A 26,913-nucleotide genomic window follows, 5' to 3' on the forward strand; every position below is an offset into this window, starting at 1 on the left:
ACGGCCCCTCCAGGTTTCTGCAGGGGGAGCAGGTGTCCGGCCGTTTGGGGAGGGTCAGGACAGGGGCAACCAAACACCCAGGGGACATGAGGCTGGAACCCACGCTGGCCTTGTGCTCCAGTCCCACGCTCGCTACGTGGCTGGCAGCTCAAAGCACTTAGGACCCCCCCTCCCCCCATCTCACACTTTCCCACACTCCTCAGGATGGGTCTCCACGATCAAAGGACCCGTCTACTTAGAGACACGCGGCATTTAAATACGTTTCATAGGACCAAGCCCGGTCTTCTTTCAAAGCTTGAGACCAAACTCCATGTTTAAGCTGTTACAAGTATCTACGAATTAAAAAAAAAAAGATCTACTCAACCCCCTTCATTAGGGCAGCATTGGGTCGGTATAGCCAGTTTCTTAACTTGAAGAGAAGACAGCCGTTGTTTAAAGAGACCGCTTTAATAGAACAGATACAAAAGCCTGCGAGACCGCATTCCCGTAACTGAACTTCTTTCAACAGGAGAACCATGGTAACTAAACAGCTGTTTCTATTATAGCATCTACAGTGTCTGAAAAAAGACACAGTAATAAATAACTGTAGATGCATCACAAGACATCCATTTATTTAATCACAACAGTGAACCTTACTACTACATTTACTCTCAATTTTTTCTTTATTCTTCGGATTCCCCAGGCTTACGGATGTCATCGATCTTCAAAATCATTCTAACCATTTGTGTGGCAAGAGAGATCTGTTGCTTTTTGCCGATCAGAGTTTCTATGACATGCTGTTGCTTCATATCTGGAAAACACAAATAAATGAATTATCCTAAAACATATTAGTAACTTGCTCTCATTTTTATAAAGACACTGAAACTTAAAAAAATATAAATCTGGGGACTGGGTGAGTCAGTTAAGTGTCTCTTGATTTCCACACAGGTCACGATCTCGAGGTTTGTGAATTCGAGCCTCGTGTCGGGTTCTGCACTGACAGCGTGGAGCCTGCTTGGGATTCTGTCTCTGCCCCTCCCCTGCTTGCGTGTATGCTCCCTCTAAAAAAAAAAAAATTAAGAAGAAACCACTCATGCAGCTACATTTTCAGAGGGGTAGTAAGATTCCATTATTCCAGAGGACAGTCTGGAATTTGAACCTGGGTCCCAGAAAGCTGGGGGTGAAGGGGACCTCCCTTCAATGACAAGCCAAAGTGCTAGGTGACTGGTTAAAACCTTTCAGCGACATTTCATCCCACAAAATATTCACTCACATAATTTAGAAAGCCCAATGTAAGTGAAAAAATCAGACTGTATATGAAACAAAATAATTCCAAGAAAGACGTAAACAAATTTCAGCAGAACCAGGCATTCAAGTTAAAGAAAATGTGAATATCTGACAAAGAGTTGCTGCTGTTATTAAACTCTGCTGGCTGTGAACATGAAAACCAGGACATGGCTGTTGTTCTACATAAAAGCACAGATCGTCTGATTCCGTGGGCTGGGAGTGGCTGCAAAAGTGCAGACCTGGGGGTGCCTGGGGGGGCTCAGTTGGTTAAGCATCTGAACTCAGCTCAGGTCAGCATCTCGTGGTACGAAGTCGAACTCCGTATCGGGCTCTGTACTGACAGCTCAGAGCCTGGAGCCTGCTTCAGATTCCGTGGCTCCCTCTCTCTCTGCCCCTTTCCCGCTTGGGTGCTCTCTCTCAAAAACAAACATTAAAAAAAAAAAAAAAAAATGTGGGCCTGGCCCATTAGTGAGAAATCACTGGCACCGCCGTTCCAACAAGCTTAAATGAAACCACCCTCTAAACTACACACATGGCTACGGTCCCAGTACGTCACATCTGAAAACACCCCTAAGTCCTGGACGAAAGCACAAAATAAGCAGATGGCACCAAGTCACCTGCCGGGCTGCTTCCCAGGACATCCAGAACCTACCTGACAGACGTCGGTGTTAAAGAGCAAGAGGAGCAGGACTTTCTAAAACCAGAGACTGAAACGGAAGTCACCTTTGGTGTAAGCCAGCGTGCTACAGCTTACTGTTATTAAGGAGTGCCGCGTTACAGGACCAGCAGTCTGACCAAATCCTCAGGTAATCAACCCGAAACATTCTACAGCTTAGGACCCGAATATCTGAAGTGCGGAAGTATCGAAGCTCACGGAAGGCACCGCACACTGTGCGGCCAGCAGGAGATCACCCGGTCTTGACCCAGACACGGCCCCACCGGGTTGCGACTGGCTCTCACCGTTTGTTCCCTTGTGCAAACAGTCAATCCCAAGAGCGGGGTTCGTCTCCTTCACTTGTCTGGCTCGGACTTCGGTCATGGTCTGGATGGGATTCATGCCACTGTTTTCGGCGAGGGCCATGGGGATGACCTCCAGGGCATCCGCGAACGCCCGCATGGCGTACTGCTCCAAGGTCGGGCACTGGAAGGGTACAGGTAAGCGTGCTTATTAGCAAAAAACAAGACAAAAAGCAGGCAATTTGGAAGGGTAAATTAAATCGCATACTTTGAAAACCTAACTCACGAAGAATTCTAAGAATAGACCGTCTTGATTACTGTAAAACTACCAGAATATTAAAATGTCACGACAGAGTAAGGACGGAGAAGACAAACACATGAGAGGAGTCTGAAGACAAATCAGCTCTACTTTTAGTTATGACAGTCACGATATTCAATCTATTTGGAACTTCGAATGAGGACACTGAAGACTGGACAGCGGTTATTGTCAAGGCTGGAAAGGTTGAAAAGGCTGAGCAACGCTAGTTTTCGGGAGGCCGCGCCTCAGTACCAGGGCGAGGACCAGGCGCTGCTCACCCACGGCGACGACACTTTGTTTCCCCCAGTCTGTTCAGTCCCACTGCCTTACGCCTTAGGCCTGGAGGCCCCGCACGGGTTTTACCTGGTCCGCCTCCTGGCTGACGGCCAAAGCACACGCGATTTCGGCGGCGCCTCCGCCATACACGACACGATTGTCCCGGATGAGGTTCCGGATGACACACAGAGCATCGTGAAGGGATCGCTTTGCTTCCTCGATGATCTAGGGAAGACAGTTCCGCAGAAGTTAACATTAGCACAATCTAGTGTTTTAGAGTCAAATCCGCGGCGCCTGGTTGAACCTCTGTTTGCCAGGTACCGGCATCAAAGCCACCTTGCTTAGGAACAAATGGAGAGCACGTGCCAGAACGTTCATTACCAGGTGATTTCTGCCGTTCTCCCCCTTTTCTCTGCCACGTGGTTACGTGAACACCAGGCGGAGGCAGCCAGTGACTCATTTCGGGACACGTGACCACGGGAAGTGGTCAGACGAGCCAAAACCGACCAAGAGACACCCGAGGCCCATCTCACTGATGCCGATGCGGTACAGACCCGCTCTCTCGGGAGGGAGATTAGCAGCGTGGATGCACCTGGGCCCCTACTTCCACCCGAGCGACGCAAAAAAGGCCTGCGCAGCACTAACAGGTAGCACCGAATGTGGTCTTCGGTGATTTTACACCTCGGTAAGCCACGGTTTCTTTGAGGAAAATGATCGTTTTTTGAGAAACGGCACCCGTATCTCAGTCAAACACGTTCTGGGCAAAACCAAACCCGACACCAAGGGCAGAAAACAATGCAGGGCAAGTCACTAGGATTCTCACCATCTTATTTCCTCCTCTGATGAAAATGGTCACAGCCCTGGAGTTCTTACACTGCTCGATGACCAGCATCTTGTCCTTAGTCGTGCCGAAGGAGATCTCCTTCACGAGCCCGGCGAAGCCCAGTTTCTCAGGGGTCAGCTCTGAGAACCGCGGCACGATCCGCCCTCCTGTCGCGATGGCGATCAACTAGGCAGGGTGGGTCGGGGGGAGGAAGGCGCCGGTGAGCCCTGGGCTCTCACGATCAGACCGCAGAGGAGCCGAACTACACCCAGGGCTACCTTGTGCCCGAACTGCAATCCACTCTAGCCTCAAATTTCAAGGTCAACCCAAGAAGGCATACGAAACGAGCGGGTTTCTGAGGAGCCGGCATCTCGGGGTGACGCCACCACCCTCCGTATCACCGTGTCCTGACCAATCGCACCCTGGCTGCGGTGAAGACCGGAGGCCGAGCCTGCCCCGGGGCACGGACCACGCGTGGGACGGCGGTCGGCGTGTGGCTGACACACCAGTTGGTAAGCAGGTGTCCCTGCCTCAGAGAGCCAAGTGCGACGACACGTGGAAAGCATTTCTAAATCCCACGGAACACCAGGAACTCGCAGCACTGTGGCTGAAATAGAGAAAGATCGCAGCACTCTCCTCTCTCCCCGCTGGCCCTCTATCTGTGGAGCCTTGACACTGTGGTTATTCACGGCAACTGCTCCCCAAGCAAGCCCCCAGCACGCACAGGCATCGAGCCTGAGCCCTGCGTTCGGAAGTCGCTTCCCACGAGCCACCTACCTCTATTTCCGGTCCTCCTACCCAACGCACCGCAGGCAAGTTATTCTGAAGAAGTAAATGATTGGCTTCGTCGTCGAAGCCCCACTGGCAAATGGCTAGGTTAGCGCCAGTTTCTTTTATCTGCGGGGGAGAAAAATGCCCATCACGTTAGTAAGTATTCCTTGTGCTCGGGGAAAAAGATGAGGCGCACGGAGGGGCGTGCGAGGTGGGAGTGTTAAAATAAAGCAGAGAAAAGAGAAGGAAGGAAGCACAGAAGTGTCTACCTTCTGTCAGGCCCACATCCCAAATAATGAGCAAGTCTCAAAGGGAATCACTTCAGTTCTTGATCAGCTTTAAGAATCAGTACTTCAGGGGCACCTGGGTGCTCACTCAGTTCAAGCATCAGACTCTATTTCGGCTCAGGTCATGATCTCACACTTCGTGAGTTCGAGCCCGGCTCTCTGCTTTTCCTTCTTCCGTGACCCTCTGTCCGTTAACAGCCGACTCGTTCCTGCACATTCCTCGCTTCTGCCACGTTCTCCCCGGGGGCCAACCCTGGTTGTCCCCTGGAAACCAGCCTGCCTCAGCATTTGTCCTCACACGGCTCTTTCTCCTCCCTTGTGCCCCTCACAAGTACCTACAACGTTCCTCTTTGGGCCATTCCTGTTCTTTAAAAACATGCAGCCCATCACCTTCCTGTCATCATCCCCGGCAACCTGCCTATCCACCAACACACCTATCCGATTCCCTCGGCCTCTTAGGTCCTGCCACCTTGTCGCCCCGGGCACCCTGCCTGGCTTTTCCACGGCAGCCTTGTAGCCCAGGTGACGGGTCTTCAGCCCCTCCGACCTCTCAGCATGCCAACCCTGCTCCTGCCTCAGGGCCTCTGCACACGCTGTCCGCCCCAGCTTACCCCAGTTGGGTAAGTGCCCCTCCCCCAGGTAGGTGGGTCTCTGCCTGAGAGGCCCCGTCTTTAGCACGGCCCCTACCCACCATCCCCTTACCCTGCGCCGCAAGAGCAAGGGCTCTACTTTGGTCGCTGCTGTGTCTCAGGTCCCTACGACGGTGCCTGGTATGAGGTAGGCGGAGACACAGATCACGCAGGAGCAGACGAACCCAACTCCCCCCCTGAAGAGAGACATCCACGTAACTTCTTGCCTGTCTGTCACGAGTAACATTTCAACCGATACCCACGTCCACGTACCCGTGTGTGGATGCTGGAAGTCCCCAAGGACAGAGGCCCAAAGAGGAACCACTGTCAGGGTGTGCACGCTTATTAGCAGCTCGAGGAGGAGAGTTGAGGTGTTTATACCCTGAACATACGAGCTTGGCTTAGGTGCGTCCAGGACAGTACCGTAAAATCGAAAGCACAGCTCGAAGGTCACGGAGCCAACTCTCTGAGGCGCCCCAGACACGTGACCACTTTGTGAATCGGGTCTCTTCCCCCTTAAGCCTTTCTGTGCCACCTGATTTCTTCTCGCCGTGAATGCTGATTACTATTCTAACTTAAAAGTGAAAAAAGGGGGCTCACACCGACACGGCACCTGCAGCCACGCGCTGAAGAATCAAGACGGTAAAGACGAGTGCCACGTTACCACCTACAGACCTACCTCACGAAAAGCTATGGGAAGACTTACTTGCTGAATCATCTCTTCAAACTTCTCCTTTTCGTACTTCTGAAGGGCTTTATAATCTTCCACAGAGGTCACATCCAGCTTATGCTTGGTCTTTGGTTTTGGCGGTTCAAAAGGACACGTGAGGATTGCAATCTTGGCATTTTCCACTTGCTGTGGGGACAAAGAGAATCTTTCAATTCGTGGATTCAGGAGTGACAAACAGCGTGAAGCCGTGCAGGACACGGACTCACTTTTGGCATCTGTGGGTGACTGAAATCCTTGTCCACGATCACGCCCTTGATAAGTTTCGTGTCCTCCAGCCTCCCGCCCACTTTGCCTTCCACTTTGATGAGCTCGAAGTCCACGTCTCTGCGCTGCATGTCTGCTACGGTGAGGACAGCGTTCACAGCGATCTCAGCCATCTGCCGGTGACAGCTGTTAACCCTGATGAAAACAAAGAGCAACCTTTCACTCCACTGCAGCCACAGCAGGACCCAGAACGTAACGTGGCAACTCAGATACGTCTTATAAAACGCAGGACGCTCAGACTCTGTAGACAGCTGTGCCACTAGAACCTGCACTTTCAAGTTTGGGGCAGGGGTTCTCAAGCTGGGATCCACAGAACCCAAAGAGAGCCATAAACTGGGACGGGAGACAGCGACATCTTGTGTAAATGGGGTGCAGCATTCAGTAAGAAGCCAGAGGACTCCACATGGCTGCTTCCCTTGCAGGAATTTCCACCAACATCAGTTCCGGGCGGGGGCGGGGTGGGGTGGGGATCTTTTTTGAAAGCTTTGAAACATCTGAATAAATTGCTCAATAAATTTACTTTTGGTTCTGGAAAAACCGCAAGGGAAATTTAATACTTGAAACAGTGCATAAAATCTCAACTCATCTTAGAGAAAAGATAACGGGAAAACTGTAAATGTTAGTACCCTAAGTGATTTATAACTTGCCTCACACTATGGCCGCTGTCAGTTGTTTTGGACGTTTTCTGTAGTAAAGACCTATAGATATGTGGATTTTACAAAGACTTACAAACATAACAAGATCAACTTACAAAGCAATAGTAAGATTCATGCATTTCAACTAGGACACTTTCCTCTCAGGAGAACAATAGTGCGCCGTGACAGAGACCGTCCCGGTGGCCCCCTTGCCCAGCAGCTGGTCTCAGCACCCGTATAAGAGGGCACCTGGCAGCCAGCACATTCTAGCACAGCATGGTGGCAGAGGCTTTTCCCTAGGGGTGGAGAGGGCAACAATTTTGTTGCACTTCCCCTGACCTCTGAGACAAGGCCATGCCTTTTTGCTAAAACTACCACACAAATTAAAGTTTGAAATGTTTCTCACCCTGATCTTGATTCGAAAAACCAGTAATAAAGCTCCTCGTACTAGAATTTTCATGCTACATCGTGCCAAGAGCCCACAGGTCTCCATTATTGTTCAAATGAGTGTGTCTTTTGGCCGAGGCTGCTTTGGGTCTCCAGGGGACAGGCACTGTGTCTCTGTGCTCTTAAGATGTGGCAGCAGGCCTGGTAAATAGCAGGCATTATGCAAGCGCGGAAAACACCCCATGTAAGTCACTTTCAAGACTGCCCCTTCTCGCTAAATTAAGATTCTGGACCAGTAACTTGCTTGGTCAATAATGAAAAGTAGAGCCTCTCCTCCTAAATGGCTTCCTAGCAAAGAAATGGTAGAAGGCGTTTTGAAGGCTAACATTCCCCAAGTAGGACCATTTATTTCTGCTTGACTGCCAACACAGCCTATCCTGCTAAATCAAAGCCCTGGATCTCTTACAAATACTGAGAGGATTTAATACCCAAGCCTGGAACTTCAGTTTCCAACTAAAACACAAGATGCATGTGGCTACACCCGCATTAGAAACAAAGCAAAGCAAAATAACAACAAAAGTGGAAAGAAGTTCATCGAGTCCGCATGAAGCTACGTGCGATCGTTACAAAAGGAGGTTTTTAGCAATAAGCACACACGTTTTGCTTCCTCTAGAAGCGCTGAAGAACTGTATTGTAAACGTACACTTTGGAGCCCAGCGTGGTTTTTGCTGTCTGGATCAGGGGCTCAGTGTCCTTCATGTCAACGAGGACGCTATCGCTGATCTTGTCCAGGTGCTCGATAGCAATGCGGGCGGCCTGTTCATAGCCGTCAGCGATCCTGATCGGGTGAATGCCGCGGTCCAGCAACTGCTCGGCTTCCTCCAGCAGGGCGCCGGCCAGGACTGCAGACAAGACAGCGCACAACCACGTCAGGCAAGCACTGACACTTACACCATCGATACCAATTAGATGCTACACCCTGGGAATGTGAAGGGTCCAAAATTAAGGCAAAAGGATCTGGGAGGCTGAAGTGTTTTTTTAAAAGGGAGACTCTGGTTTTGCTTCTAGCAAAGATCTAACAGGTCACCCCTTATAAATGGATGTTCAGCTCTCAGTGATGGACAAAACGTAAGTGAAGAACGTAACCTAAGAACGTTTAAGGGCAAAAATCTCGTGTTTCCCGAGCCAAGGATTTCGTTTTAAGATTTTTTTTTTTAATTTTTTTTTTTTCAACGTTTATTTATTTTTGGGACAGAGAGAGACAGAGCATGAACGGGGGAGGGGCAGAGAGAGAGGGAGACACAGAATCGGAAACAGGCTCCAGGCTCTGAGCCATCAGCCCAGAGCCCGACGCGGGGCTCGAACCCACGGACCGCGAGATCGTGACCTGGCTGAAGTCGGACGCTTAACCGACTGCGCCACCCAGGCGCCCCTCGTTTTAAGATTTTTTAAAGTAATCTCTACACCTAATGCAGGCTTGAACTTATAACCCTGAGGTCAAGAACTGCATGTTCTACCAACTGAGCCGGCCAGGCGCCCTGCCAGGAGAGGGATTTCTAGTCAGTAAAGTTTGTGCTGGTGATAAGAGAATTTATATATAATATGCTTATGGTTTATCCTCCCCACCACCTTCCTTCCTCCCGTTATTTTAGGGCCACAAAGATGATGATATTTGTTTCAATACTGCTATACTCCCAGCACATCCATAACAGTGCTTGGTTCCCAACAAATACTTGCTGAATAAATGAATTCAAACCTCATCTGCAGAAAAGGTAACGTTAAAACTATTTCTCTCTTCCATCTTCCCCATCTCTAAGTATATCAGAACTTCAGAGAAAGTGTAAGAACATTCAAACGAATCGTTTACTGATTAACACTATTTTGCCACATTTGTTTTCTCTACGAACCCACACCCATTCCCTTCAACTATGTGCGAGGCGCAGAAATCATGACACGTCTCAGCTGTAAGCTAAGATACGAGGGCAATCTCCCTATCACTCTAACATACCTGTCACACTCAGGACACTTAACAGGGCACTACTCTGCGATGCACGATCCACAAATCCTCCCATGTATCCCAAACACCCCCCACAGTTTAAATAAAGAAAAAGCCCGCATCTGATCAAGTGTTCTGCATTACAGCCGCGTGTCATTTCTCTTTGGCTCCCCTGATCTAGAAGAGCCGCTTAACTCTCCCCTGAAGAACTGTCCTGTTGTTCCAGGACAAGGACTTCTGAAGAGTCTGGGCCGCTTGTATTTCGGCATGTCCTTCAACTTGGATTTGTGAAACAGTCTTCTCATGATCTGATTCAGAGCAAACACTCTTGGCAGGTGTGCATGACTTTAAGGAATGCCTCTCAAACAAGTAAGGATAATTTGCTTTCTTACCAACCACTCCCGTTGTCCCATCTCCAATTTCATCATCCTGTGATTTGGACAGTTCAACCATCAGCTTGGCAATCTGGTGATCGACGTCCATCATGCTTAAAATGGTAGCACCATCATTAGTCACCGTCACATCGCCATCTTTGTCCACCATCATTTTATCAAGTCCTAGGAAGACAGCAACGTTTAGAATGAAATTATGCAAAAAACAACAAAAAAACAAAAGCCCCCCCAAAACAAAACCAAACAAAAATGCAATCTGCACCAAAAACTAAAAAAAAAGCTAGACCTCTTGACCCAATGCCTATTTACAGAATTTATCAGAAAAATTCAGGGGCGCCTGGGTGACGCAGTCGGTTAAGCGTCCGACTTCAGCCAGGTCACGATCTCGCGGTCCGTGAGTTCGAGCCCCGCGTCGGGCTCTGGGCTGATGGCTCGGAGCCTGGAGCCTGTTTCCGATTCTGTGTCTCCCTCTCTCTCTGCCCCTCCCCCGTTCATGCTCTGTCTCTCTCTGTCCCAAAAATAAATAAACGGAAGAAAAAAAAAAAAAAAAGAAAAATTCAGCATACGCAAGAGAGTATCTGTGTGCATTTTTGCACTGGCGAGTACAAAACCACCTAAAGGGCTAAAACTAGAGAAATGGGGGTGAGGAGCATCACTAAATGTATTAATTACAAAAAATGACGGCCCTGATGTGGAAAATGCTAATAAAACGTTAAAAGAAGAAGAAAACCTCTGACCTAAAATTGTACGTACACTTATAAACGTGTTTAAAGCCTGAAATACACAAAACAAGTGTGTTAGTGCCGGAGGCCCAGGACGCCCCCTGCTCCACGTCCCAAATTTCTATAAAAGGGTTCCATCAACTCTCCACGATTTAGACATAACACGCATTAACACAGAATGGTAGTCTCTTACCGTTTGGTCCAAGTGATGTTCTCATTGTGTTTGCTACAGCTTTTGCTGCCATGATATGAGACTAAATGAAAGACACAGAAAAGGTTCGAGTTACAAATAACTTTAATAATTCAGTGGTTTTCTTTAAAGTTTATTTTTATTTTGAGAGAGAAAGAGAGTGAACACAAGAGGGAGAGGGCAGAGAGACAGCGAGAGCATCCCAAGCAGGCACCCTGCGACATGGGGCTTGAACTCATGAACCATGAGATTGTGACCTGAGCTGGAGTTAAGAGTCAGATGTTTAACCGACTGAGCCACCCACCCAGGCCCCCCAATTTTTAATAGTTAGAAGCATACACTTGGTGATTATAAAATCCAATCATACAGAACAGTTTCTGTTCTCCAGAAGCTTCTACATTTAAGAGGCAATACCCAAGTCTAAACCTTGGCATGATAACAACTACCAGCTTTACTACGTAATTCTTACGCAAAAGAACGAGAGCCTAGAGCTTTAACTCCCAGCACACCTACGAGGCAGGTTCTCTTATCTGCCCCACTTCACAGCAGGTGCGGTCTGACAGGACAGGGACAGGCCTTGCAAGACCGTCCTGCAATGCTAGCCTCATGTGAAGAGTCCAGATGTACATGTACAGCCCCTTGAACCAGCATACTAGACTTACTGCAGAAATACACCCAGAAATTGACTGTTGAGTCAATACACAACCCATAGGTGAAAAGTCACCCTTGCCATCTGCCCAGGGCATCGACAGCTAACTCAATGGAAACCTGCAAGCATCCTTTCCTGCTTGCACACACGATCAGCAGTGTGTTTTTTCTGCAGGTGCTGTTTCCTTCATTCCTAGTCTTGTCACCAGCCTGGCCTGGCTCCACAGCACCCTACAGAAATCCGGGGTCTCTGATCTCACCTCCTGTCCTTTAGGTCCATCTGACGCCCAGCTAACTCACCCATTTTCCTCAACCGTGTCATCTGCCGGTCCCCAAACCTCCAATGACTCCCTAGTGCCTCAACATGGAGTCTGAAAGCTTCAGTTTTTCTTCAATGCCCCCCACAATCTGAGACCTAGTTCCCTTCCAGTGACGATGGCGGTCCACGTGTCCCCCCCACATATGCCCTCTGATCCTTGAAGCGCTAATGCACCGAAGGCCCTCCAGTCATCAAAACGCTGACCGACACTGAACGCAGTTCAAATGCCCATGATCCGCGGAGCCCTAGTCACTGCATCTGGCAGCTGAGACAAGACACAGAGTTCACGGATCGGTGAAAATACTGGTAACCACGAAAATACGCTTTGCCCAATCTGTCAGTGTAATGGAATTTTTAGAGGAAGGTAATCACAGGTAAGCCGCTCTTAACCAGGGAGGATCCTGTCCCTCAGGAGCCCCCTGGCAATGCCTGCAGACATTGCTGGTTCTAACAAATGGGGTGGGGGCCGCTAACAGCACAAAGTGGGTAGAGGCCGGTCTGCTGCTCCGCGTCCGACAGAGGACAGGCCCCCACAACAAAAAGAATGACCTGGCCCCGAATGCTAACCCTGCCGATGCTCCGAACTCTGGCTCTGGAGTCAGCCAGGGGTGGGCTTGAATCATGGCCCCGTTCTGGATTAGCTCGGTCACCTTACCCGCTCCGGGGCCACGCTTGCAGCTGTCACCCCAATACCTACCTCCGAGCGTGAGGATCGTGTGATGCAGAGTACGAGTGCCCGTTAACTAGCTAGCGTGACAGCTCACGCACAACAACACGTAGCTTTTGTCGTGCTGTTACACACGAGGTACTGGAGGGTACGTTCTCTGCTGGTTCCTTTAAACGAACGAGGAAACAGAGTATGTGACACAAGCGCTCGAGTATCCACCACAGATCGAGCGCCGTGTGGCCCCTGCTTAAGTTGCCCCGTTCGATCGATCCTCATCCTCAGCTCCACAGAGGCGTGCTGCCCCCGCCGAGAAAGGAGGTTCAGAGAGGCTGTGCAGCTTGTCCTAAGACAAACAGCGAGGGAACTCTACGGTTTCTTCGTCTGTTTAAACAGGCTTGTGCTCACCTGGACTCCTGGCGGTTTAACGCCTCTGGTCTTTCTTTGCCCCTTTGGTCCACCAGACCCTACTTTCTGAAGCACACTTTTTTTTTTTTTTCAACGTTTATTTATTTTTTTGGAGGACAGAGAGAGACAGAGCATGAACGGGGGAGGGGCAGAGAGAGAGGGAGACACAGAATCGGAAACAGGCTCCAGGCTCCGAGCCATCAGCCCAGAGCCTGACGCGGGGCTCGAACTCACGGACCGCGAGATCGTGACCTGGCTGAAGTCGGACGCTTAACCGACTGCGCCACCCAGGCGCCCCCTGAAGCACACTGCTACCTCAACCGTGGCTCTGCTCAAAACCCCCTCCAGGGCTCCCTCCTTCCAGGGATAACATCTTGACTGTGGGGCATTCGAGGGCTTACACCTTTGGGGCCCTACCGTTCACTGAGACTAGACTGTGCTCCTTCCAAACCAGATTGCTCTTCTGCCCTACAACGTGCCATGCGTTCTGCCCGGCTTTTGGCTTTTGCTGTCCCTTCTCCCCCAGGTGCTAGCGCGCTCTCTCTCTCTCGCATTCAAAGCAGTGACGCCATCCCCGATCAGAAGCCAGTCTCCACTAAACGTCTCTAGGACACCCTCCAACTTTTAGCTGCATCCGTAACTGGTGATTCCAGTCACACGCTGCCTTGTGTTATAGTCACTGGTGTCCACTTTCCACTCTTGCGGTGGTAAGTTCCTGCCTTAAAAGCACACGTTTTTAATTTTCACGACACCGCATCCAGTATTACGCCACGCATTGCAAGAAATTACTCTATAAGCGACCAAGTCTTTAAGGAGTGACCGGAAAACGAAAGGCATCCTCATGGGCTATTGTTTCTCTCGCAGCCGGGTGACCTGAGAATGACCTCTGCCTTTCCCGATGGAAACACCGTAAGGAACGACCACAGGCTGGAGAAGCGATCGGAGACGCGGGCTCAGAGCCTAGGACTTGAACCCGCCCCACCCAACGCTGAAGGGCGCTAGCGGCTCCACCCCAACTCCCAAACCGGGATTAAAGGCTTCTACATCGGCCTCTCCCGAGCTAGAGGAGCGGGGTGCAGGACCGAAGACTAGAGGGGATCCCCGACCTTTCCGGGGAGCACATGGCTGAGCCGCTCCCATGCTCGCGCAGGCGCAGAGCCGCGGGCTTCGGCCGCCTCCCCTCATCCCACCGCCAGCGTTCGTCCCGTTACCTTGAGGGCCTCAAGTCCCATAAGACGAGACTTGCGATCCTGATCCTTGATGATGAGGAAAGGGCGCCCATATTCATCGAAGGCGAGGGTCCCGACCGACGCCATGGTGCGGCAGCAGTGGTTACTTTCCCCAGACCGGCGGAGTCCGCTCCGGAAGCCAGAGCACGCCTTCCGCTCGCGGGAGGGCGCCACAGCGCGCGCGTGCGCAGTCCGGGCGCGCGAGACTTATTTTTCACGCGAGACTAGTTTAACGCCACACCGTAGCTTCTGGAATCAGGGGCCTCAGGGAACTTCTATCGTCCAGGACCCTGTCGGGGAGAGGAAGCTCGAAGACGCGGACGGGAACTTAAAACCCTCCAACCGAGAGCAGATCGAGCTCATCTGCTAAAGCTTCACGCTCGAGAGTTTCTGGGCAGGGGGCCCCAACGAGGAACTCGTTTCGTCACGCCGTTAGTTTCTCCCTCCGTGCCCCCCCCCTCCTCGGCTCGGAGGAGATGGTAGAACCCACTTCCGGATTTCCACCTTCCCAGCCCCGCCTCCGGCCGCAGGAAATCTCGCGATGGAGGGAGGAGGCGGTGAGCCGGCGGGCGCGGCGGGCTGCCGGGGTGGCGGGGCCGGGCTTCACGTTGGGCTCCTGGCCGGGCGGGAGTGGGAGCCGCCGGCAGCAGCCCTGGCTCGGAGTCTGGCGTGCGGGGCGCGGGCCGCAGTGCGCGCGCTGGTACCCCCGTCTAGCTGCCCGGAGCTGCTCTGAGCGCCTTAGGGCGAGTGACTCTCGGCGTGTGCAGCACGATCTTCTGAGTTGACCGGAGTGCCCCCGTGTGGGTGGGGATCCGCGTGGCCCCTTGCCAGCTGGGTCTCGGTGGGCAGTAGCCTCTTTGTGCCTCGGTTACCTTGCTTGCAAAAATAGCAATGGGAACCGTACTGTCTGCCTTGCACGGCTCCTGAAAGGATTCTTGGCCACCGTCAGACAGCTAGTAAGAAGCAGGATTGTGTAGCGCTAAGGGTCCCACTCCAAAGCCCCGCTTTGTGCTGCCTTGGCGATCTTCCCTGGCCATTCTATCTTCCTAATACTCTGTCCTCTAAATAGCTTCTGCCGCCTTTTCTTGAGAACACTGATCATGAGCTAATTCTTTACAGGCTTAGATTCGGCCACAAAAAAAGGTACAGGTGACCTTTGAATAACGTGGGCGTTGGGGGTGCTGGTGCTGTCTACACCTGTGCAGTCAGACCTGTGCAGTCAAAATCCACCTATAACTTTCGACTCCAGCCCTACCCCCTCCTCCCCCCCCCCCCCCCGCTCAAATTTTACTGACAGCCTATTGGTCAGAAGTCAACTTTTTTTTTGTATGTTATATGCCGTGTTCTTAGGATAAAATAACTTAGAGGCGAGGTGTTATTAAAATCATAAAAGAAAATGAATTTGCAGTACTCTATGAAAAAAAATCCACCTGTGGGTGGATTTGCGTAGCTCAAACCCGTGTTGTTGAACGATCAAGTGTACTGATGCTCGGATCTTGGAAACATTACGCTAAGTGAAGGAAGCCATTCCTAAAAGACCACATACTGTATGAGTCCACTTCTGTGAAAGTCCAGAATAGGAACTCTAGGGACAGAAACTCAGTTAGTGGTTGCCTAGGGCTAAGGTGTGAAAGGAAAGGTGGGGGGTGATAGGTAAAGCTTAAGGGTAATGAGAATGTTCTTAAAATTGACTGTGGTGATGGTGACATCTATCTATGAATATACTGAAAAGCTTAGGATCATATATGTTAAATGGGCACATTGTGTGGCATATGAGTTACATCTCAATAAAGCTGTTAAAAACTATGGATCTCTTCCCAAGCATAGTATTGAGACTGACAATAGTAGCCAAGTTATCACTTACTGTCTCGTTTAGAGCACTCAGTGCTTTATCTGTATTATTTTTTTAAGTGTTCCAATAATCCTGTGAGGATAGTATTATTTCTGAATTTTACAAGCGAAGAATCTGAGCCTTGGCAAAAACTTACCTAATGTTTCACACTAGTTAAGTTCTGTGACTCCAGAACTTTAGGACTCAAATCCTTTTAACCACTGTACTGTATAATTGGAATGCCCAGAGGATAATTTTACAGAGGCATGGCAGATGGTGCTTTGACTTTTTAAAAAACAGTCAAATGCATGACTATTGCTATAGCATGTAAATTCCTCCATACGATGCTGATAAGTATAACAAAATGTATTTAAAACCTTTGCTTTCCATCAAACACCGTCACCTACCTAAAGTTTACCTTTTATCTTACCTCCAGCACCAGCAGCAGACTTTTGTTGTTCTTGTTTCTGAGTTGGTTTTCCACTGTGTAACCAGATTTAAAAGTCACTTTAGAAGTGCCTGGGTGGCTCAGTCGGTGGAGTGTCCCACTCTTGATTTTGGCTCAGGTCATGATCACATGGCAGTGGGACCGAGCCCTGGGTTGTGTTCCTCGCTAAGCTTGGAGCCTGTTTGAGATGCTGTCTCGCTCTCTCTCGCGCTCTCTCTCTCTCTCCCTCCCCCCTTCTGCTTGTGGGTATGTGTGCTCTGTCTCTAAAGTAAAAAACAAAACAAAGCTCACTTTAGGGGACCTCAGGTGTCCGGAACAAAGCTCTACTGTGCGTGAGATGTTGGTGATTGGTCGGTTGCCCTGGAACAGTGACTCACGGCAGTGGGCCAGCTTTTCGTGTGTCCTGTGTTCACACCTGTACCTCACAAAGTTGTAACAGATCACCACATTTCATGAGTGTGGTAGGCAGACCCCCCCAAATACGTCCATGTCCTAATCCCTGGAACTGGTGAATATGTTACATGAGAGAATCTGCAGATGGGGTGAAGTTAGGACTTTGAGATGGGGAGATTCTGCTGGCTTGTCTGGATGCACCCACTGTCATCACAGGGTCCCTATAAAGAAAAGGGAGGCGTGCCTGGGTGGCTCATTAGGTTGAGCACCTGATTCTTGATTTCAGCTCAGGTGGTGGACTCATGGTTGTGAGTTCGAGCCCCGTCTTGGGCTCTGTGCTGACGGTGTGGAGCCTGCTTGGGATTCTTTCTCCCTTTCTCCCTGCCCCTCTCCTACCCAAGCTTGCTCTCTCAAAATAAATAAACAGATTTAAAAACAAAGGCAGGAGAGTCCCCAGGCAGGAGAGTCGGAAGGAGGTATCCTGATGGAAGCAGAGGTTGGGGTGACATGGGGCCACTGGCCCAGGAATGCAGGTGGCCTCTAGAAGCTGGAAAAGGCAAGCAAACCTATCCCACCATAGAGCCTCCAGAAGGAACCCAGTGCTTCCAACCCATTTCAGATAGCTGATCTCCAGACCTGTATGATAATGAGCATGTGTTGTCTTAACCCTCTAAGTTTGTGGTGGTTTCCTACTGCAGCCTTGGGAATGGAATCCCTTGGGCGCTTTGAATGGCTTACTGATTGCTGCAGCCATGAATAAGAACATCTTCGAATGACCAGAATCCGGTGTCCTCCCTCTTACTGTCTTCTGTTTCTTATGATTCCTGTGTTTCTGGCCTTGTCTTCTGTACTACACCGAGCTGCTTCAGGGCAGCCTTGCTCCCTGTAGGGTTCAGCATCTAGCCGACTGTGGATAAATAATAACGGCAACGGGCCCTGTTGTGCTGGGCAATGTTCTAAGCGCGTCCACTAGTCTCATCCGCGCGGTGACCCTAATCCCCGTGAGTCAGATGAGTGAACTGAGGTTCAGAGAGGCGAAGGATCGTACTGTTGGCAAGGTGCGGAGCCCAGGTCCTAACCTTGGGGTTGTGCTCTTGATGTGTCCTTCCCCCTCGATCAATTTCAAAATGAAATCAATTTCAGTCTCCAGAACTTGAGATCCTCCTGAGGATGTATTTTATTTTCTTAAAGTTTATTTACTTTGAGAGAGTGTGCACACATGGGAGGAGGGGCGGAGAGAGAGAGGGAGAGAGAGAATCCCGAGCAGACACCATGCTCAGTGCAGAACCCGACACACTCATGAACTGTGAGATCACAACCTGAGCCAAAAGCAAGAGTTGGACGCTCAACCGACTGAGTCACCCAGGCACCCCAAGAATGTATTTTAAAGGGTAAAACTCAAGAGGAGGGTAGATCATTCATTTCTCTGTTTTCAGTGATTGGAGTTTGCTTTCTTTCATATTGGTGCATTGAAATGATTATTTTATCTTTTGTTCTTTTTGGGTCTTTTTAAAAAATCTTTTCATTATCATACTTATTTATTTATTTTAAAAAAAAAAATTTTTTTTTTTCAACGTTTATTTATTTTTTTGGGGACAGAGAGAGACAGAGCATGAACGGGGGAGGGGCAGAGAGAGAGAGGGAGACACAGAATCGGAAACAGGCTCCAGGCTCTGAGCCATCAGCCCAGAGCCTGACACGGGCTCGAACTCAGGGACCGCGAGATCGTGACCTGGCTGAAGTCGGATGCTTAACCGACTGCGCCACCCAGGCGCCCCATACTTATTTTTTTTTTAGTGGAACCTGACTTTGGTCTCTTGTTACTTGAAAATCGTATTACTGTACCTGGATTATAGATGCCTAACCCGTTTTGATGTGGAATCTTTGCATCTTATTTAAAATAAGGCAGTAATTAGACATTTTAATTCTTATTTGTGAGGCTTTGTTCTGAACCGTAAACATACAGAGTTCATGGTTAACATCTGTATTAATGGATATATTGAATTCATAAAATGCTAGAGATGAACACATTGTTTTCTAAGGATGACTCAAAAAAATCATTATGTTGGAAGCAAAGGATTTTAGTTTTCTATTAGATTTAAAGAATTTTCTGTAAAACACATTACTTTAGTTGGTAGAATTTGGAACTCAGTGTGGAATCCTTCATTTGTAAGTTAGATTGTATTCAGCTAAGTTATTTACACAGTACGAGTTTGTCAATAGGAACCACAGGAAAAAAAAAATACCTTGGATTTCAGATTTGGTGTGACGTATATATTTCCCGCTTGCTTTCCACCTAGGTACACCCCCAGAAATACTTGAAGAAAGTCAGTCAGGATGTAGTCTACCTACAGGTCTTGGAGCCAGCGGTTTGAAGAAAAGCAGTTGGGGGTTCTTCCTTACTGGGATCGTTGGTGGGACCCTGGTGGCCGTGTATGCCGTGGCCACCCCGTTTCTAACACCGGCCTTCCGAAAAATTTGTTTGCCATTCGTACCCGCAACTACAAAGCAGATTGCCAACGTTGTGAAAATGTTGCATTGCAGAAGAGGGTCCCTGGTCGACATTGGCAGTGGCGACGGACGTGTTGTGAGTTCCGCTAAGGCATTTTAAGGTTTCAAACCCAAAGTTTTAAAATTTCTGCTTCACGTTTCTTGTGAGGCTTATGCAAAGCCCCATTACATCTGACGGTAATTAAGTCGTCATGTATTTTGTGTGTGTTTAATGATCAAACCTTCCAGCATGATTTGGAGTTTATTTTTCTCAGATTTAATTTTTCTGAAAGGAAAAAGTGCTCTGTAGATCCGCCAGGTAAAAAGGAGCAATTAATTGGTAATTATGAAATTGTCCAATAAAAAAACTTGGGTCAGTAGAGGTGGCATAATTAGAGGAAACATTGAGTCATAGAGTTTAACAGAGATGTTTGCTTCTGTATTTATTAATATTCTTACATGCATGATAATCTTAAGGGGTAATGTAGAGTTAAAATAGGAAAGAGCCAGCGCCATTAACCCTCATTTATCCAAAGATCAGACTTTGAGTGAGCTCAGCATACTGACTCCAGTTGAGAACCTATAAATATTCAGGGTCACTGACTGCCCGATGGGTGTCCGAGAGCACATTTCTTCATGGGCCTGGTGGCATCATCCTTAGGCCTCCATCCAACCATGAGCCAGAAAGTGAGGATAGCAGTAGTCAAGGCCTGCGTTCTGGAAACATTTATGTGGGGACCAAAAGGGGCACAACACCTTTCACCACCCCTGCAGCACGGACCTTGTGAATTTCACATAGTGACTCGAATAGCCAGGAGGAGGTTAGGAAGTGACTTGTTTAAGAAATCAAGAGATGTATATATTTTATTTTAGAGAGCATGAGTGGGGAGAGGGGCAAAAGGAGAGAGAGAGAATCTTTAAGTTTTGTTCTTAATGTTTTGTTTATTTTTGAGAGAAGAGAGAGGGATGGAGCGTGAGCAGGGGAGGGGCAGAGAGAGAGGGAGACACAGAATCGGAAGCAGACCCCAGGCTATGAGCTGTCAACAGAGAATCCCACGTTGGGCTCGAACTCGCGACCCCTGAGATCACGACCTGAGCCAAAGTCAGATGCTTAACCGACTGAGCCACCCAGGCGCCCTGGGAGAGAGAGAATCTTAAGCAGGTTCCACACTCAGCACGGAGCCTGATGGGCTCGATCCCATGACTGCGGGATCACGACCTGAGCCGAAATCAAGAGTAGGATGCTGAACTGACTGAGCCACCCAGGAGCCCTGCAAGATGTATATATTAACCAGGAGGAAGTTTTAAAATCCAGATTTGAATGCTTTACACATCTGAATAGTATCTTTGTGGTTTCCTTTTCTTAAGGGGGTGACATGGTAGTTAACTAGGGAAATTACTGTAGGCGGACGGCTCCTTCAGGCAGGCTGCCTTGAAGAGTGGGCAAGACAAATGAGCAGAGGCCCCAGGCCCAGCCCACTGTCCTCACCTTACAGAGGCCGGTGGCATTCTATGGTTGACTTTGTTCTGAATCGTTCCGCTTCTCTTTTACCTGTTTTCAGTTTTTTGTTTTTTTTTTTTTAATTTTTTTTTTTCAACGTTTATTTATTTTTGGGACAGAGAGAGACAGAGCATGAACGGGGGAGGGGCAGAGAGAGAGGGAGACACAGAATCGGAAACAGGCTCCAGGCTCTGAGCCATCAGCCCAGAGCCCGACGCGGGGCTCGAACTCACGGACCGCGAGATTGTGACCTGGCTGAAGTCGGCTGCTTAACCGACTGCGCCACCCAGGCGCCCCTGTTTTCAGTTTTGAGTGAGCAGTCTTTAAAGCCGAAGGAACTGTGTAAGTAATGTCAGGTTCTTCACGGACAGGATTTTGATTGCATATTACAACTAGTTCACAGAACATTCTCCCAGGCAGGTCCATCCTGCCCGCTGCTGTGCTGTCACTGATAGAGAGAGACACTGGGTTTTCAGCAACCGGTCAGGCCTCCCCAGGGGTCGGCCGATCCAGAAGTGCTTTATCCAGAGCAAACCTGACTGTTGCAATGCTTGCGGTGAAATCTTTGGCAAGAACACAGAAACTGGGTTTAAATCAGTTAGCATTGTCTTGTCTACAAAGCCGTAGAACTTTAGAGTTCTGTCTTTAAATGATATTTTGAACAAAAGAAGTGCCTTTTTTATCGGACGTTTTGATTATAGACCATAAATGGGAGGCATTCATATCATTTGACCACGTAAGTTGATGTTTTTCTTTTTTTTTTCAATTAAATTTTTAAAATTTATTTTTAAGGGGCGCCTGGGTGGCGCAGTCGGTTAAGCGTCCGACTTCAGCCAGGTCACGATCTCGCGGTCCGTGAGTTCGAGCCCCGCGTCGGGCTCTGGGCTGATGGCTCAGAGCCTGGAGCCTGTTTCCGATTCTGTGTCTCCCTCTCTCTCTGCCCCTCCCCCGTTCATGCTCTGTCTCTCTCTGTCCCAAAAATAAAAGTTGAAAAAAAAATTAAAAAAAAAAAAATTATTTTTAAAATTCCAGTACGGTTAACATAGTGTTTTATTACTTTCAAGTGTACAATATATCAATTCAGCATTTCTGTATGTTACTCAGTGCTCATCATGATCAGTGTGCTCTTAATCCTCCTTACCTGTCACCCAGCCCCCCACCCACCTCCCCTCCGGTAACCATCAGTTTGTTCTCTAGAGTTAGGAGTGTGTTTTTTTGTCTGTCTCTTTTTTTTCATTTGTTTTGTTTCTTAAATTCTACATATGAGTCAAATCATGAGTATTTGTCTTTCTCTCACTTACTTATCTTATTTATTAGCGTCATACTCTTCCAGATCCATCCATGTCATTGCAAATGGCAAGGTTTCATTCTTTTTTTATGACTAGTATTTCATTATGTACATATATATATGCATATATATACATACATATATCTCTTCTTTATTCATTCATCTAGTGATGGACACAGGGCTGCTTCCATAATTTGGCTGTTGTAAATAACGTTGCAGTAAACATAGGGGTGCATATATCCCTTTGAATTAGTGTTTTCATCTTTGGGTAGATACCCAGTAGTGGAATTACTGGATCATATACATGGTCAACCTATTTTTAATTTTTTGAGGACTCTCCCATACTGTTTCCCACAGTGGCTGTGCCAGTTTGCAGTCTCACCAGCAGTGCACGAGGGTTCCTTTTTCTCCACGTCCTCGCCGACGTCAGTGTTTCTTATGTTTCGGGATTTTAGCCATTCTGACAGGTGTGAGGTGATATCTCACTGTAGGTTTGATTGCACTTTCCTGATGATGAGTGATGTTGAGCATCGTCTCATGTGTCTCTTTGGCCATCTGTATGTCTTCTTGGGAGAAATGTCTGTTCGTATCTTCAGCCCATTTTTAATTGGAATGTTTCAGGTGTTTTGGTGTTGAGTATAGAAGTTCTTTATGTATTTTGGATACTAACCCCTTATCAAATATATCATTTGTAGATACCTTCTCCCATTCCATAGGTTGATGTTTTTCTTATCTTGAATAAACACTGACTTCTTTCTGCAGGTGATAGCAGCTGCAAAGGAGGGATTCACCGCTGTCGGTTATGAATTAAACCCATGGCTCGTTTGGTACTCCAGATACCGTGCTTGGCGAGAAGGGGTGCAGGACTCTGCCAAATTTTATATCTCAGATTTGTGGAAGGTATGTAAGGCAGAGAATGGTCCTAGGAAATGCCAACCAAAACTTTATAATTCATAATTAGTATGACTAAAAAACATAAAATGGGGACACCTGGGTGGCTCAGTTAAGTGTCTGACTTCGGCTCAGATCATGATCTCACGGCTCGTGAGTTCGAGCCCCATGTCAGACTGCTCAGACAGCTCAGAGCCTAGAGCCTGCTTCGGATTCTGTGTCTCCCTCTCTCGGCCCCTCCCCTGCTTGTGCTCTTTCTCTACTTCAAAAATAAACATTAAAAAAATGTAAAATGTATTAAAGGAAAAATAGTTAAAATACAAGTGTATGTTTCTGTATAATGAAACGTGAACACCTTTTAAATTGACAGGTTTACCTATCAACTCTTTTAGAGTAGAAGCTTAAGGTTTTAAACCTGATAGGTCATGTGAATTCCAAGAATTTGCTCAATTAAAAAATTCCTCATTTCTATTTATTACAAAATAATGAAATTTTTTTTTTACTTCATTTGGAAATCTTACAAATTGTAGACATTAATTTGTTCATGTTCTTGGTGAACGGTGGACTTTTCTGTGTGTGTGCTTGTGTGTGTGCAGGTGTGTTTTGCAAGAGGCAGAGATGAGTGCAAAAGAAAGAATCCACTATATTCGCATGGTTCTTTCTGGTCTTCATAATGTATGAGAAACTTCCAAGTTTATTTGTACTCTAAAGAAACATACCCTGTAATTTTGCTTTAGGAAAGCTCCATAAAATGCTTTTTCTTAAATAAGAATTTCCCATTGTAATATTGTCATCAGTAGCTTATAAAGATTCATTGAGTTTTGCTTGCGTTGTTTTTTATACCATATATACGTAAATGATCTCTCTATGGAGTAAATAAGACTTTTATTGGGCAATAAGAATTTTGACTGGCAAAGCACTTTTCCCCCCAGTTTTTCGACTAAAGACCATTTTATTTCAGTTTTTGGGTAGTATTTTCGAGAGGAGGCGGGGGACTAGAATTTTAAGGATGGCTCAGCACAAAAGGCAGGTGGTTCCCTGATCTCGCGAGTTCTCGCTGAGCTGGTTTGGTGTATGGTGGGGTAGCGTAGAGAGTGTGGACTGGGACATAGATGGCCACCGACTGGTCACTGGATGAGTCACTGGCAAGTCTGACAAGGCCCCCTGGGGGGGCCCTGTGTGGAGTATCCCTGAAGATGGCAGGAGTGACTTACAGGGAGGTGTTTGGAAAACCGTAATGGGCTGAATTAAGAGACAGAAGGTCGAACTTGGGTTCTTCTCGCGAAATCTTAAAGGAAGCCACATCCCTTGTGAAAACCTGTTTGATGAAACGGATCCTTGTGTTTGGCCATTTAAATTAACCCGTGCCTTGTTTCCCCTCTTCTTTAGGTTACTTTTTCGCAGTACACAAACGTGGTTGTTTTTGGTGTGCCTCAGATGGTGAGTACACGTCCTCCTGTCCCTGGCTGGTTGGCTCTAGGTCCCGTGTGGCCCCTCCAGGTCCACCACACCGTGTCCTTGGCCGCCTGCCCCCGCGCCCTCGGCGGCCTCCCAGGGATTCTGGGGGCACGTCGGATTTCAGTTCACTGGCTTGACAAAATACTTCAGGGCCTTAAAACTTTAATCATAAAAGATTCAGTCATGTTAAAACTTTTGCTTCAGATAAAATTCTCAATGATCTCCCTAAGCCCTAAAAATTCCAATCTGGAAACTGCTTTATGAGCTCCCGGTGTCTAATGTAGTTGGAGATTTTCGCGGTTGCTCACTCACCATCCAGCTGAAGTCACTTGGGAGAGTTAATGGCATGTTCCCTTCGAATTGATCGTTCCTCCGATTTTGCAATGAGGCCGTTTTCGGGGCGGGTGAGCGCTGGCTAGTTTCAGTTGACCTCGGCTGACTGATTTGTATCGAACTTTGATTACGTACTTTCAGAAGTGAAAATACCGTGGCATCTGTGCTGAAAATGGTTCTAAATTTAGCCTTTGGAAGGATGACCAGGATGGGATGCTTTTATTGTAATTGTTGGTTTACAGACCATAGAAAGAAATCCCTTTTCATCTTTCAAGGTCTATAATTGTAGCCATAATAATCTTGGCAAAATTGGATGTTTGCTAAAATGCCACTATGCAACTGATATGTATGGTTTTTAATTTAAAAAAAAAAAAAGGATATTTACTTTTTGGTTGTTTTGTTTTCTTATTCACACTTTAATTTTGGTCGAAGGTGGTTTAGTGCTTGAGAAATTTATTCTTACTATCAGGATGTTGGGTACAATGCCACATTTATTTTTAAGTTGATTTAGAAGTGCTTTTGTTACATATTTTTGAAAGGAACAGGATTCTATATGTTTGGAAATCTCAGCCTAAATTTAAGATGAAACTGGAGTGTTTACACTTTCGTTATAGAAATCAAAAGGGGGGGGCGCCTGGGTGGCTCAGTTGGTTGAACGTCCAACTCTTGGTTTCAGCTCAGGTCAGGATCCCGGGGTCATGGGTTCGAGCCCTGTATTGGGCTTTGTGCTGCCAGTGTGGGGCCTGCTTGGGATTCTCTCTCTCTCTCTCTCTCTGTCTCCCTCTCTGCCCCTCTCATGCTCTTTCTCTCTCTCCCTCCCCCTCTCTCTCTCTCTCTCTCTCCCTCTCCCAAAATAAACTTAAAAAAGGAAATTAAAAGGGGCGTGAGTTTAAGTCGTTTAAGAAACTGGGACCATAGCATTGCTATGGAACTTGATGGTTATTTACTACTTATGAAGTTTGGGCATTCCTTTGGATTAATTAGCATCTTGGAGCAAATAGATTTCATTTGAATTCCATGCTTTATGAAAATAGAAAATTAATATTTATTGAGATTTCCATGCCATTCTGAGAGGCCGGCCGATCCTGGCCTGAGTTGTGGGCTCGTGAGGCCCCAGTGGGGGGCAGCAGTGGCCTTTGGTGGGCACATCACCCCGTAACCTGTGGGCTCCAACTCCTTGTGCGTCTTACCATGTTTGAGTATGGTCGGTTTTTGGAGCTGTTCACCTAGCAGAAATAAGAGTCCTCTATTTGCTTTTTTTTTGATGAATGTTTTTGCAATTGTTGTCCATTTTTCTGTACACAGAGAAACCTTAAGTAAGGAACTTGTGACATTTCAGTGTTCCCAAGAAAAAGTGGGGCAGCTGAAGTACACAAAGCATCCATGTTCCCTGGAATGAGCGAGAGGGGTTCAGCCAGCATGCAGTTTTCCATGCAGGTGTATTGTTCACGGGACCCACAGGGGATCATTCATGCATGCAAGGCCCCACTCGTAACCCTCATTGAGCTTCACCTACGTGGAGCAGGGAAGGGGAGGGACGGTGCTGGCTGGGGATTCAGGAGGCCAGCTCTGCTCTCCGGAGTCATGGGAGCCCCGATCGGGTCATCTTTAGTGAAATGCACTTCCTTTGTCTGAGCACTGGTCGGCAGACCAGTCATGGCATCGTGGCTCAGCAAAGCCAGCGGAGCATGAATGTTCCTGTGGCATCTGAGGCCCACACAGGCCCGGAGAGAGCTAGGGGAGTACGTAGGGAACGTGAGAGGTGGAAACCTGGTGTTCTAGAACTCGTCCACCCCGCTTCTCATACCGCACTGACTGTTGAGCTTTTGTGGCTCAAAACTCATTTCAACAGGTGTGTCTGTAACCCCCCCAGGAGTGAGGAATCTCGTCCAGAGCTGGTAAATCCAGTGGTAGCATGGTAAATACCCACGTGTAACTTGAACTTATGTTCTTTTCAAAATGTGAGAAGATCAGTCCTGCCCTTGTTTAAAACGCGCCCAGGACGTCTTGCTGCTTTAAAGCAGTGAAGATAAGGCCTGAATGCTCCACGTGGCCTGAGGCCTGGCGTGGAGTGGCCCCTGCTTCCTTCAGCTCTGTGCTTGCCAGCCCCCTGCCCTTCTCCCGGCCCCTGGACTCTCCACTGTGTGAGCCGTGTTCTTCCCTCTGACCTAAGTCCCCCCCAGCTCTGGGCCTAGTTGGCGAGCTGCTGACCACTCACAGGTCGGGTGTCCTTTCCTCCAGGAAGTCATCCCTGATTGCCCAACGAGACAGACTCCAGTGCCCCTGTTTTCCATCTGCACAGTACCTGTTCCCTGTCCGTAGTGAGATTGTATTTACTCACATGATGGCTTCGGCAGGTTTGCCGTGTGGACCGCACTGTGAGCTCAAG

At 48.1% G+C, this 26,913-nt stretch overlaps 2 protein-coding genes across 9 annotated transcripts in view; one reads left to right on the forward strand and one right to left on the reverse strand.

Moving 5' to 3' along the window:
- Positions 1–428: 428 nt before the first annotated feature.
- On the reverse strand, positions 429–14,058 carry CCT5 (chaperonin containing TCP1 subunit 5). The gene is made up of 11 exons (XM_045442080.1): positions 13,874–14,058; positions 10,627–10,687; positions 9,712–9,876; positions 8,027–8,225; positions 6,244–6,436; positions 6,014–6,163; positions 4,398–4,517; positions 3,621–3,806; positions 2,885–3,022; positions 2,227–2,407; positions 429–790 (listed from the first exon to the last, which is right to left on the reverse strand). The coding sequence occupies exons 1-11, from the start codon at positions 13,976–13,978 to the stop codon at positions 663–665; spliced, it is 1,626 nt and encodes a 541-aa protein (XP_045298036.1). The 5' UTR covers positions 13,979–14,058; the 3' UTR covers positions 429–662.
- Positions 14,059–14,339: 281 nt separating this feature from the next.
- The window catches only part of ATPSCKMT (ATP synthase c subunit lysine N-methyltransferase), a 249,332-nt gene continuing 236,758 nt past the window's right edge, over positions 14,340–26,913 (forward strand). For 7 of the 8 annotated variants that reach the window (XR_006702532.1, XR_006702533.1, XR_006702534.1 and 4 more), the window contains exons 1-4: positions 14,340–14,448; positions 18,864–19,150; positions 22,605–22,742; positions 24,123–24,173. Coding sequence is in view for 5 of the 8 variants with exons in the window: in XM_045442131.1 (XP_045298087.1) it covers positions 14,433–14,448; positions 18,864–19,150; positions 22,605–22,742; positions 24,123–24,173 (492 nt within the window). In the remaining 3 variants the exon portion in view is untranslated. Of the gene's footprint in view, positions 14,449–18,863; positions 19,151–22,604; positions 22,743–24,122; positions 25,204–26,913 lie in introns of those variants that run through there. The other variant, XM_045442100.1, reaches the window with a different exon arrangement.

This window comes from Leopardus geoffroyi, chromosome A1 (assembly GCF_018350155.1).
Source record: "Leopardus geoffroyi isolate Oge1 chromosome A1, O.geoffroyi_Oge1_pat1.0, whole genome shotgun sequence".
Lineage (NCBI taxonomy): Eukaryota > Metazoa > Chordata > Mammalia > Carnivora > Felidae > Leopardus > Leopardus geoffroyi.

Excerpts from the sequence above, each read along its gene's own strand:
- CCT5 (XM_045442080.1), bottom strand. The coding sequence starts at position 13,978 with ATGGCGTCGGTCGGGACCCTCGCCTTCGATGAATATGGGCGCCCTTTC. Across the intron at positions 6,164-6,243 it reads GTCACCCACAGATGCCAAAA|CAAGTGGAAAATGCCAAGAT; the intron begins GTGAGTCCGTGT and ends TTGTCCCCACAG. Across the intron at positions 2,408-2,884 it reads TCAGCCAGGAGGCGGACCAG|TGCCCGACCTTGGAGCAGTA; the intron begins GTAAAACCCGTG and ends GTACCCTTCCAG.